The sequence below is a fragment of the Salvelinus sp. IW2-2015 genome, linkage group LG13 (genome assembly GCF_002910315.2).
Source record: "Salvelinus sp. IW2-2015 linkage group LG13, ASM291031v2, whole genome shotgun sequence".
Classification (NCBI taxonomy): Eukaryota; Metazoa; Chordata; class Actinopteri; order Salmoniformes; family Salmonidae; genus Salvelinus; species Salvelinus sp. IW2-2015.
The window spans coordinates 2,791,046-2,804,721 of NC_036853.1; the positions used below are offsets into that span (position 1 = coordinate 2,791,046).

The 13,676-nt window shown below is 39.5% G+C and overlaps 1 protein-coding gene across 1 annotated transcript; it reads right to left on the reverse strand.

Annotated features, from left to right (window-relative positions):
• Positions 1 to 9,547: 9,547 nt before the first annotated feature.
• On the reverse strand, positions 9,548 to 13,152 carry LOC111972028 (ladderlectin). Its single transcript, XM_023998866.2, has 6 exons — positions 13,043 to 13,152; positions 12,544 to 12,631; positions 12,217 to 12,332; positions 11,658 to 11,807; positions 9,965 to 10,079; positions 9,548 to 9,801 (listed from the first exon to the last, which is right to left on the reverse strand). The coding sequence occupies exons 2-6, from the start codon at positions 12,617 to 12,619 to the stop codon at positions 9,710 to 9,712; spliced, it is 549 nt and encodes a 182-aa protein (XP_023854634.1). The 5' UTR covers positions 12,620 to 12,631; positions 13,043 to 13,152; the 3' UTR covers positions 9,548 to 9,709.
• Positions 13,153 to 13,676: the final 524 nt, after the last annotated feature.

Here is a 13,676-nt window from a genome sequence, read left to right on the forward strand (position 1 = left end):
ATGGGTAGGGTAATTAGTGTGCTTGTGTCAGCAAGAACACTACTGTTATCTTCATTTAATCCACTCATTCCGAGGTTTGCCTCTACATCTACTTGTTTTAAGATATGTCCTGTACAGTGTTGTAAGTAATACAAGTAAGATAAGGCTATATTGAAATGCCTCAAGTATCTTGTTTTGTACTTCAAACCAAGTCGTCAAGTTTTGAATGTTCATTCAACGTTCAAAGCATCCTGAATACACCTGACTTGTAATTKTATTTTATTTTAATTCTGCACTGGTCATAGGCCTAAGCCCGGTGCTGTTTCTAGACATAAGTGGCTGATAAGTGCTTCTACACCTGCATTGCTTGCTGTTTGGGGTTTTGGGCTGGGTTTCTGTACAGCACTTTGATATATCAATTGATGTAAGAAGGGCTATATAAATACATTTGATTTGATTTGATAAGCTTTTCAGGAAGTCAGTTGGGGGCTCAACTTATTTCCAAATGTGGTTGTGCATCAGCAGTTTTCCTCTTATGTCAGTCAGTGACAGTCACTCAATTAGCCATGGCAGCTAACATTTTATAGATGGCTAAGTATTAGTGTAKCCAGCTATCCTAAACCTTGCACTAATCGTGACTGAAATACTGACCGGGCATGCAAGGCACGTGCCCAGGGGCGCTCACCTCCAGGGGGCCCTCATTGATTTTGTTAGTCACTCTCACTCAGTGTCACGATCGTGTGGAGGAGAGACGGACCAAAACGCAGCATGTGGAAAATAAGCCATCTTCTTTTATTTTAACGACGAAGATGAACATGAAACGAAACACTTATACAAACTATACAAAAACAACAAACGACCGTGAAGCTACAAACGCAAGTGCACACACAAACTACTTACGTTCAACATAGACAATTCCCCACAAACAGCTAAAGCCTATGGTTGCCTTAAATATGGCTCCCAATCAGAGACAACAATAACCAGCTGTCTCTAATTGAGACCCAATTCAGGCAACCATAGACTTTCCTAGATACCTACACTCAACCATAGACACAGCTAGACTACTATACTAAACATAAACCCAACTACTCTAATTAACCCCCTAAACCTTACAACCACCCTAGACACTACAAACAACACATACATTCCCCATGTCACACCCTGACCTAACTAAAATAATTAAGAAAACAAAGAATACTAAGGCCAGGGCGTGACACTCAGATATCAGATGAACATGGCATAAGTCATGGCAAAATGTATAGCATCGCAGGAAATTAGCTTTAAAACTGCAATATTTTTTCTCTATCCCATGCAAACGTTTGTAGAACTGCAGAAAAGTACCTTTAAACTGAATTTTTTTCTCAACCCCATGACAAGGCACATTTTGTAGAATTTTAAGTAATTMGTTTTAAAACCGCAAAATGTTCTCTCTGCCCAATGTAAAAATGTGCCGAATTGCAGAACATTACAGTAACCTCTCCTCACATTGCAGGCAATACTTTCCAATCTGTTCAGTTCTGTAGTTGACCTAAAGCTTCCCTTACTTCTGGATAAAGTCCAGGGATCATCCATCTCTTTCCTCATTACTAACGGACCACCTCATCTACACTGTCCAGAGGCACTCTCTTTTGCTAATGACCTACTGAGAGGCTTTACAGTTAGACTCCCATGGAAATAGAACCGGCTAGTCAAACCCAATTTGATCTTCAAGCCCAATTCTCCAGTTGGGTTTGGCTGCAAAGGGGCCTGCCCTTTGATCTCCTTCAAGGCTACTTGTATTGAATTAATCATACTGGTAGATGAATATGCCATGTTCTAAATCACTTTGATAGTTGATTTGTACTCTGAATGACAGTAGAAAGGTTTGCTCTGATTTAAAGAGGAGATGTGGAGTGCCCTTTTTTTTCTCCTACCTTCATGTGAACTGACATGACCATATACATTTGAAATGGTCAAACCTGCAACTCAGAAGCAATATATTTTCAAMAAAAAAAATTCGAGTGGGATTTACACTCTCTGTAGTTGACTGTTAACATCCACAATATGTAGGTCAAAACCAGTGGGTTTAGTTGATTCTGTAAGATTGTTAAGGGGAGGGTGTATGTGCTTGCCAGGCATCCAGAACAATATTTGAACTTGTCATCCTCTCAGAATAGAACAATACTGAGGCAAAAGACACCGCTGCCAGTAAAAGGCCCAACTCTGGCAACGCGCATGTTGAGGCAAAAGACACCGCTGCCAGTAAAAGGCCCCACTCTGGCAACGCACATGTTGAGGCAAAAGACACCGCTGCCAGTAAAAGGCCCCACTCTGGCAACCCGCATGCTTCGCCTGCGAGCACACTGCTCAGCTTGAGCCAAAAGGCGGAATCCATTTTCCGCAGTCCGCTGCTGAGGGCGTGTAACCATGACCAGCAGGGAGAGATTAAGAATTGATATCCTGCTTTCCCGTCCATCACGGATAATACACAGAAGCATAATGGCACTGCTATTTTAGTGGCAGTTCGTTCCCCTGTCTCTTTTTCAACATCATGTGGCTACACTTAGATCTTGATGGTTCAAGGAACCTTCTTAACCTCTGTAAACCAATACCACAAACATATTATTTTCAGGTCTCTTGAAGTGTTGCATTAAAAGTACCCTTGATAGTTTGCTTTGCATGGGTGAGTGTTGACACTATGGGTCAACATGGAAGGTATAGCAGCAAAGTCCATAAAACAAGCAGAGGCTATGGCTAAGAATTCCATCATTATTTATTTCCTATTAATATTTATCAATGTCCGATTGAAGTTGCACCATGATAACCAATCAGAGGAGGGAGGGTCAGTCTTGCTATCTTTGACACTGTAATGGCTAACCACAAACATGCTCTTGGTTGGGGAAATGTAGGCAATTCCGTAATACAAAGTAGATTTTATTGAAAACATATGGTTAAACAAAGATGCTTGCCAAGTCTACGCTAACTTCCTTGCAGGCACATCAATATACATTTTCAGTTAAACATATGCACCCAACGGCATCAAACCCACATCAGAAATGTCACTTTTCAGGGAAACCACATGACAAATCACAGTAATGTCTCCACTGGAGTTGGTCTTTAAACAGAGTAACATATTGTATTAAGTGTGTTAGTGTTGTTCCCAAGCTTCCAAACTAGAGTACTTGTGAACAGAACTGGTTGACTTCTCAAACTGAAATGTGACCCTGTGGTTTCTGTCCCTGGGGGATTCTGTATGCAGCCTGATACATGCACTATCTTTTCAGGTCCTGGTACAGGTGGATAACAGGGGCGGCTTCTTGATTTGCATGTTGATTCCCCTGTGTTCTCTTCATACACCTGGGGCAATGGTAACATAAGGAATGTTGAGCCTGGATGAATTAGATGGGCCACCTCCTGAGAGCACTGCTGGAGATACATTCTAATGAGTTCGCTTGTTTTGTAGACTGCAGCAAAGTATTCTGGCTAGTCCTAGAGCATAGGGTGACAACTCCTATTACATCAACATTGATTTAGAAGGATTTGATAAAACATTTAGGAATCTTTTCAAAACAGTTGTAGAATGTATTTGTTGCGTTCTATATTGACATTATCACAGACATTTTAGATCCATGCGGAGTGTATGCTATTTTGACATGTTCACTTGTAAGCTTSTAAATGCAATTAATAGAATATCATTCACAAGAAAGAATTGCCTGCAGACAATCGTAATTGTTCGCAAACCATTAGAAGTTTCATATTAAAAAGGGCTAATTTTTAATGCTAATGGTTATGACTGCTATTTTGTAAATATATCATACTCGTCTCATTTTCCTAGATCATCAAAATGATCTGGCATCTGTAATTCGGCTGCCTAGACTAAAAACAATGTTGGGTTGTTTGGATGACCCAACTGCTGGGTTGCAGGCATTGGGTCACTTGGTTGATGCTGGATTATTGATGCTGGATTACTGAGATATGACTCAGAGGGTCAGATCAGTTGACTGGAGGTGTAGCTTAGTAGGAGCTTGGCTTTCAGATAGTAACTTTTGGCCACCCATGAGAGAAAATGTAATTCTGGATTGTAAGTATATTTTGAAGATAAATACACAACGCAGAGTTTGAGAGGACTAAAAACTAGAGTACTAATGGTCATTAGCGAATTTTAAATAGGAGTTGGGTTCAGTTCAACATCTGTTCAGAATCTATGGAATGTCACTCCTGAACTCAGAGTGATGTGGGCTACGTGGGCAACATTTTCATTGGTCTGTACATTGAGTCTGGAGTTGGATACTTGTTATTTGGTCATTGGCCAAGTTGTCCTGCAAAGACTTCTGATTGGTCAACCCCAGGCTAGGGTGGGGGGTTAAAAATGGCATCCTGTTCCTTTGTTCGGTGGGGRAAAGCTGAGGACAGGGGAGACTGAACATCTGACTCCCAGCATAACATCTTGATTTGTCCTCTCTGAATAAACCTATTTTTCTCCCCCTGATTTGCTTTGGAGTTTGTGTTATTGAAAATAAAATAAATTGCTAACAGGATCATCTGTTATATTATAGTGTTATCACTGTTTAAGGTTGAACACTGACAGTTTTGTAGCTTTAATAAGGCTTACACATCTGTACACATCTGTATCTTACACATCTGTATCTTACACATGAGTTCCTTAGAGCCTACTAGTATGCAAATCCCAACATTGGGATAAATACCACTTTATTACAATATGTAAATACTAATTGTATTAATATTATATTAGAATATGTAATGTGCTAACATATTTAGTGAACATTGACATTTGCAATGTGCAACTTAAGATGGTACTACCTGAAAGTCTAAAAAACCACACCTCCTGAAAATAACCTATGGATTACATTTAACAAGACCCAGCTGCCTAAATTAACCMATGTTTTAACCCAACAACACAACATTTAGGGTTATTCACCCAACCCAACTCGCTGGGTAAAAATAAGCATGTTCTGTCCAATAATTACCCAGCGCTGGGTTACCAAATAACAMAAATTGGGTTGATTTTAACCCAAACATTGTTTTTGAGTGCATAGATCCTCATAGAMCCAGGCTGGTGCTATTTGGTGTTTGAAGGAAGTTTGATGATGCAATAAAACCTTCTCTCTGATTTGACATAAAGTATGTGCTATGATAGGCTACAATGTGATATTATATAATGTTATACAATGGGTGAGTCTAATCCTGAATGCTGATTGGTTAAATCCGCATTCCAGMCGGTGTCTATTCCACAAGTTACCACTAGTTTTTCAAACACGGATCTCTCTCTCTCTCTCAGCTACAGCCAGAGTCTACCCCATTATCAGTGCCTCAACAATAACGGCTAAAAGTCCATGTAAGGCTGTAGGCTGTGTGGAATGTTACTGTGGTAAAAATGTTTACCAGAATAAATAAATACATGTGTGCACATGGTTCCAAATAGATCATATGTGACATGAAACATTGAAGGTGTATTCTTGCTGATAAAATGCTTTTGGAAAATGTTTAGCTTTTGAGACTGGCTAAAAAGGGTCTTAGCAGACCATGTGTATGAGCATCCATCCACAAGCCTTGTTAGCATATACCCTTTGAGAATGAATTAACAAATKATTACTTAACACAAATGTATGTACCAGATTCCTTTTGGGAAATTAATTTGGCCAGTTTTCTTTTGCACATTGAAGGACCTGGCAGGTAGCCTAGCATTTAAGAGCGTTGGTAAACAATCTGTTGATGTGCCATTGAGAAAAGCAATTAACCCTAATTCCTCTGGATAAGAGCGTCTGCTAAAATGACAACAAAAAAAGGACTCATGCAAAGCTGAGGTTAAGGTAGTGATGTCATGTGTGCTATCCTGGTGCTGAACTGTGGACCTASAGTTGAAGTCGGAAGTTTAAATACACCTTAGTCAAATACATTTAAACTCAGTTTTTCACAATTCCTGGCATTTAATCCTAGTAAGAATTCCCTGTTTTAGGATCACCACTTTATTTTAAGTATGTGAAATGTCAGAATAATAGTAGAGAGAATGATTTATTTCAGCTTTAATTTCTTTCATCACATTCCTAGTGGGTCAGAAGTTTACATACACTCAATTAGTATTTGGTAGCATTGCCTTTAAATTGTTTAACTTGGGTCAAACGTTTCAGGTAGCCTTCCACAAGCTTCCCACAATAAGTTTGGTGAATTTTGGCCCATTCCTCCTGACAGAGCTGGTGTAATTGAATCAGGTTTGTAGGCCTCCTTGCTCGCACACACTTTTTCAGTTCTGCCCACAAATGTTCAATAGGATTGAGGTCAGGGCTTTGTGATGGCCACTCCAATACCTTGACTTTGTTGTCAAGCCATTTTGCCACAACTTTGGAAGTATGCTTGGGGTCATTGTCCATTTGGAAGACCCATTTGCGACCAAGCTTTAACTTCCTGACTGATGTCTTGAAATGTTGCTTCAATATATCCCCATAATTTTCCTACCTCATGATGCCATCTATTTTGTGAAGTGCACTAGTACCTCCTGCAGCAAAACACCCACACAACATGAAGCTGCAACCCCCCTGCTTCACGGTTGGGATGGTGTTCTTCGGCTTGCAAGCCTCCCCTGTTTCCTCCAAGCATAATAATGGTCATTATGGCCAAACAGTTCTATTTTTGTTTCGTCAGACCAGAGGACATTTCTCCAAAAGGTACGATCTTTGTCCCCATGTGCAGTTGCAAACCGTCAAGTTTAATGACGACACAACGGGGGTAAGCCTGATCACCGATGGCGATGAGACAGCCTATAGGGAGGTCAGAGACTTGGCAGTGTGCTTGCAGGACAACAACCTCTATCTCAACTACAGTAACACCAAGGAGGTGATCGTGGACTACAGGAGAAAGGGAGAGCTCGCCCTCATCCATGGGCTGTAGTTGAATGGGTCGAGAGCTTCAAGTGCCATGGCATCCACATCACTAAGGACCTAAACATGGTATACCACACACCTGCACAGTTGTGAAAAGGGCACGTAAGTGCTTCTTCCCCCTCAGGAGGCTGAACAGATTTGGCATGGGCCCTCAGATCCTAAAAAGGTATGCAATTCTACAGCCTGAAAAATTGCCAAAGATTCCAGGCACCCACGCCAGGCTAACGTCCGAAAATCCGTACTGTTTCATCGGCTCACGTCCCATGTGCAGTTGCAAACCGTAGTCTGGCTTTTTTATGGCAGTTTTGAAGCAGTGGCTTCTTCCTTGCTGAGCGGCCCTTGAGGTTATGTCGATATCGGACTCGTTTTACTGTGGATATAGATACATTTGTACCTGTTTCCTCCAGCATCTTCACACGGTCCTTTTGTTGTTGTCGGGATTGATTTGCACTTTTCGCACCAAAGTACGTTCATCTCTAGGAGACAGAATGCGTCTCCTTCCTGAGCGGTATGACGGTTGCGTGGTGTTTATACTTGCGTACTATTGTTTGTACAGATGAACGTGGTACCTTCAGGAATTTGGAAATTTCTCCCAAGGATGAACCAGACTTGTGGAGGTATCCAATTTTTTTCTGAGGTCTTGGCTGATTTCTTTTGATTTTCATGATGTCAAGCAAAGAGGCGCTAAGTTTGAAGGTAGGCCTTAAAATACATCCACAGGTACACCTCTAATTGACTCAAATGTTGTCAATTAGCCTATCAGAAGCTTCTTGAGTCATGACATAATTTTTTGGAATTGTCCAAGCTGTTTAAAGGCACAGTCAACTTAGTGAATGTAAACTTCTGACCCACTGGAATTGTGATACAGTGAATTATATGTGAAATAATCTGTCTGTAAACAATTGCTGGAAAAATTACTTGTGTCATGCACACCGTAGATGTCCTAACCGACTTGCCAAAACTATAGTTTGTTAACAAGACATTTGTGAGTGGTTGAAAAAAAAGTTTTAATGACTCCAACCTACGTGTATGTAAAACTTTCGACTTCAACTGTACATGTGGTGCAGACATTTTTTAATAGCTTGTGTTGTGGAATTATTCTTGATTAAAAACTATACATTTTAATTAATGTGTTGGACTAGTTAATCATGAATTGGTAACTAGATTCTGATTAAGGGAATGTTATACCTTACATACGTATTCCCGTGTGCCTATTTGTACATGGATCAAACATGTAATAATGTAGCGAGGGACTGACAGATTGTTTCAATGATGCACTTGGTCAGAAACGTAGCAGTTTCATTGGAACTTAAAATGACAACAGGAAAATGTTGCAGGTTTAAAGAAAGTTTGTGGCAATTCCAAGCAGTTTGCCATGGGGCGAAGATAAGATTTTCTAATTTCATTTCCTGCAATTGTACACATTTTGCCATAGGGTGGAGAGAAATGTTTGCAGTTTTAAAGCACATTTCCGGCAATTTTACACATTTTGCTACGTTAATATGATACCTGAGTGAGAGAGACTAACAAAATCAATGGGGGCCCCCTGGAGGTGGGAATGTAGCAGAGGTGAGCTGCAGGTGAGTTCTGGTAGCCATTGTGATGTCATCCCGCCTGAGACTGTCTGCCTGTACTGTCTCCTGTCTATCATAAACATGGGTTAGTAGACCAGTGGTTGGCACGTTATCTTCAAGTGTCATTTGATGAGGGTTCGCGTCCCATGATGCCTACAATTATACATAGGCTTTCACCATTATTGATGACGATATATAACGTACATAGGATCTCATTAATAATCTTTCAATAATGATGTCAATGTAAAATTACATTGTGAAGTTTTGTACATAATAAAGAAGTAAACCWACATTTTGTGTAGAATACCCCGAACAAAACTTACTGTCCCACTCTGTCTATATTCAACTGGCAGATGTTGTTTGATGTACAGCTGCAAACATTACTATTGACTGGTCTTCTCATCAACCTGTCACTGGAAACAGTTTTTGTGTTTAACAATGTAATGTAACATGATGTGCTAGGCTATAATATTATATTATACTATATCGTATTCACATTCTCACTCATTCAGCATTTAGCAAGTACAAAGTAGCAAATAACAAACCTAAATGTGTTGATTACCATGATCATGTTGATGTAATTATACTACATAGCTGTTAACAGAGGGAATAAACATGTCACACTGTGAGTATCACACCACTCCATACAACTCTAAAATATTTGGCTCTAACAAGCACATATTGTACTCACACATGTCTATACCCAGTGAGAGTTTGGAAACAAAAAGCTACATTCTGTGATTCTAAGAACAGCCAAACGGCTGACCCATTACTGGTATAGAGAGAATGGATGGTGTAGGGAAACGTAACACCTCTCAAATTCATAGACAGCGCTYTGACGSTCTATGACAACCACATGATCATGTTTGACTTATTTTAAAGCAATATACATTGTTTGTTTACATTCATGTTGTTTGTGGAGTAATACAACCTTTTGGGTTATACAAGAGAATCAATTATAAATKATATTCTCYAAGAATAATTGAAAAAATATCAAAGAATTTAAATGACCGCTGAACAGTCTCCCAGATCCTAGACTATCTTAACGAAACACCTCAAAGGATTTGACAATTATKGAACTATCATTCATGTTTAATAATGACTCCTGAGAGAAAATAATKTGTACACCTGTTTTATTGACAACAAACYACATAAACTGTCTGCAACAAGTAACTAAACTTTCATTTTACAGCAACAAATAATCTTCATAAACTATTTGATTTTACCATAAAGATTTTTCAGTTAGGATGCTGACACTACGCAATAGAATTGTTGGTTTCAGTTGATATTTTCATGGATTGAACAGGTCCTTATGGAGCACACAGAGGGAAATCTCCTTCCACATAATTCATCATTCCAGGCATGTTTTTCTTAAGAGGAAACACAGAATAGAAATTACCTCTCAAATCAACTCAGATATACACACAAAAATTCAAATRAAAGTGTGTGTGTGTCAGATTTATTTGTTATACTTACTATGAATAACATTTAATTTGATGAATGGATCAGTGAATGATAGTGGGCTTACTGTACCTCCAAAGTTCATCTGAACACATGGCTCTCTGGCACCCTGATAGTTATTGGGCTCGTYTTKCGCCCAGTTCTCGTGATCAAATWTGGATCYGTCACTCCAGAACCATAGCCTGTCCTGTGGAGAAGAACKGAGGTCTCAGTATCAAAGAAATCACATATAACTAGAACACAACCGTTTAAAGATGGAATCCGCAGTGGGGGGAAACAGAACCACTGACCGCCACACCACCATTGTTATTGATTTTGTTGCCAAGCTGAGGAGCGTTGAGCAGCATGTTAAAAAATGGTGGTACATCATGTGCCCTTCTATTACACGTGCAATGATGTCTGAAGGGAAAAAGAGTGGTTGTTTTTTGCAGTAATTTGTTTGTTGCTTTTAGATATCATTTATACTTTTTGAACTATAACCGTTTTAAATTCGCATAAAAGCTCCATAGGATTCAGTGGGAACTATTTTGATGATCTACTGCTCTTGAAATGTTAATGCTACAAACATTAAATCAACATTGACATGTACAGGCTGATGTACAGACTGACTCACCTTAGATTGCTGCAACATAGCTTTTTTGCTATCTTTTTGCTCATATAAAGTGTGTTCTATCCCCATTCATTTGAATGGTGTAACGCAGGCTTCAACATTCTCAACTGAAATCACTGCCACAGAACTTCCAGAATGTTAAAACTAAAACATTTCTAAATATTAAAACATTGAATGACTTATGATGCAATAGTACTCACTCTAGCCTACTATGCTATCCCACTACAACCCACTGTGTCAGTTGATACTGCAGTGGGCATCTATAAGATCTTCCAAACCTAGGTCTGACCTCAGAGTAGAGAMCTGATCGTAAGGGCTGAGAATAGAGACATTTTACTCCTAATCTTATGGRTTATATGAGTCTCACCAGTCCAAACCAGTTAAGAGTTACCAGCAGGTGTCTTGATAATAGAAAAAGGCAGTGAGTCAGTGCTTCCTCCACCATAGACAGGACATTGCTTTGGAGTTGTTAACATAATGTTATGATATTTCTATATGATCAACCTATAAATAATCTAGACCTACATGCAACAGCATCTCTTGCGCTTTAGACAATGATTTCACGAGGCCTTATTCAAATGATATGCCTAAATATATCTAACCACTAGGCTAATAAATAATCACATATCGTTTCCGATTATTTCAAAAACCATGTTTTTTCAAGCGGATTATCATGTTGTTAAAAAAATGCCTAAATTGGGCATGCTTATAAAATTGGGTAATTGAAAGCATTTAGGGGCTATGTAAACTTTAATGCTGTTCGGTAAAAATAATAGCCCTTTCAAGCATTTATGCAACATTWCGGAAAGTAACTTGATGCCTACTGTTACAAAACCATKTAGCGTTGTTAAATGWAAGTAACCACTGTGTGAATATAAAATTCTGCTTTTAACAACCATTATACTGTATGATTCAGTGCCATATGCCCAGGGTTAGGTACTGTAGGYTACTTTCTAAATGTAATTCWGTTAYAATTACTAGTTACCTGTTCAAAATTGTAATCAGTAAKGTAACTTTTGGATTACCCAAACTCAGTAACGTAATATGATAGCTCAAGAGGCGTTAGAAGAAGACAAATKAATTTTACCAATTGAACTACATTTTTTTTCTTTAAGATGGTATCTTAACTTTTACTMAAATATGACAATTGGGTACCTTTTCCACATTTGCCTGAACAGCATCATATCCTCCAATCCAGGTCAGAGGGAAATCGCCAGTCTTGATCAACACCACCGCCTGTAGAAATTCGGACTCCTCAGAGCTGTGCACAGACGCCAGGTTTGCTTCAAGGAACATACAGTGGCGCTAGAGCAAGCCGTAGACAGGGACAAAGACATGTCATAATGTAGGTATTAGTCAGTTGTCCTGTCTTTGTGGAATGTGTGTTCTGGACTCTCACAATTAAATATTGGCCATCACAACTAATGTTCTTTGAAATAGGCTCTTCAAGGTATTAGTTAATCTCTGTCTTATCCCATGGCCTGTGGGTTCCAATATACAGGAGTTCTGACTCCACACATTAAATAAATATTGCAAGCCTAGAAAATTCTAACTAGACAATAACTTAAAAGGGGGTTCAGTATTTTACATACTGAACATCCATGTGATGCCTGTTAAAATAAGGCAAAATCCCCTTTAAGGTAACATCAAACCAAATAAGCAAGTTGATTTCAATTGAACTTCTTTAATTCACAGAAGAGGGTAAGCATTTTACCTCTGCTTCAGGCCATGTCCTTGCAGTCTCAACAAACATGAAGCAGCGTGAATTAAACTGGAACCAGTCTGTGGGGCATGGGCTATTTTCATTTGCTGCAGATGCCACCATAGCATCTGTAAGGAGAAGACACAGGGCATGTTAAAAATTGCAGCCGACTTTAAAGGTGAGTCGAGACTGACTGATCTACAAATCACCTGGCATCATAAATAACTACTCAATATTATTTGTAGATCAGTCATTCCACACACACAAACACTCACACACACCACCCTCCTGCTACAACATTAAAAATAATGATGTAAAGTGTGAGGTGAACTCTCTTACTTGCTTCGTCCAGAGTTAAGGCTTCGCTCAGTGCAATGGCAGCGCTGAGAAGCAGAAGAATGGTCAACTTCGCCATGGTGATAGTCTCCTGAGAGAGAAAGAGAAAGTGAGAGCACACACAAAGACAGACAGTGAAAGAGAAGCCATCAAGTCAAAGTCAGTGAGTACTTCATAGTGTAGGTAAGTTCCCAAACCTCTCTTTGAGTACCCCCAGCCATTCACTTATCTGATATATTCCAGTACTACACATTAGAGCAGATTCAGCTAATGTAGGACTAGAGATACCAAGTTTTATCTGTTCCACCACATAGAGGAGATTACCTAGCACACATGAATATGCATGTCCCCAAATGGCACCCTATTCCATATATAGTGCAGTACTTTTAACCAGGGTCAAATATGCTCTATGGGCCCTGGTGAAAAGAGTGCACTATAGAATAGGGTGCCATTTGGCATGCATTCAGATACAGTATTAGAGTAACAGATGTTGAAATCTCACCTGAAATGTTCCGTTGTAGCTTCACTTCTTCGGAGACTTCAGAGGTCTTCACTGGTTATCTCTCTCTCTCTCTCTGTCCTGCCTGTGAGTTGAGTTCTACCTCTCCCTACTCTCCTTTTTAAAGGACCTGTCCAGTCAGACCCTCCCTCTTTTTCTCTCTCTCATCCTTTAACCCCCTTGCATTCTGTCTGTCCCAGCTCAAGACCTGCTGGACCTGTCCGATAGCTACCTGTTTGACAGGGTTGGGTTCATACCAATTTGAAGGTGTCATTTGTATTTATAATTTAAAAATGAACAACTTTTGAAAGAAATTAATGGGTTGCACGTTGCATTACAATATGTTATGAAGATTCTCTTGAGCACAGGTGCCCGACTGAAGATTCTACTTAATTCTACCTAATTGGCACTGATGAGGACGTAGGCTTGGAAACACAATGACATTCAGAAGGCAAATCATTAGTAGAAAAACCTTTGTCATCATTGTGATTTCTTTAGGTTGACTTTTTTTTGCAGTATAACTAGCTAGCTAGCTCGGAATTTTTGGTAATAATTTGAATTATCTGTCTTAAATTTGAATGTGCTGCCAACCCTGCTGTCTGTCTGTTAGCTTAATTTATCTCTCTCCTTGTGTGGG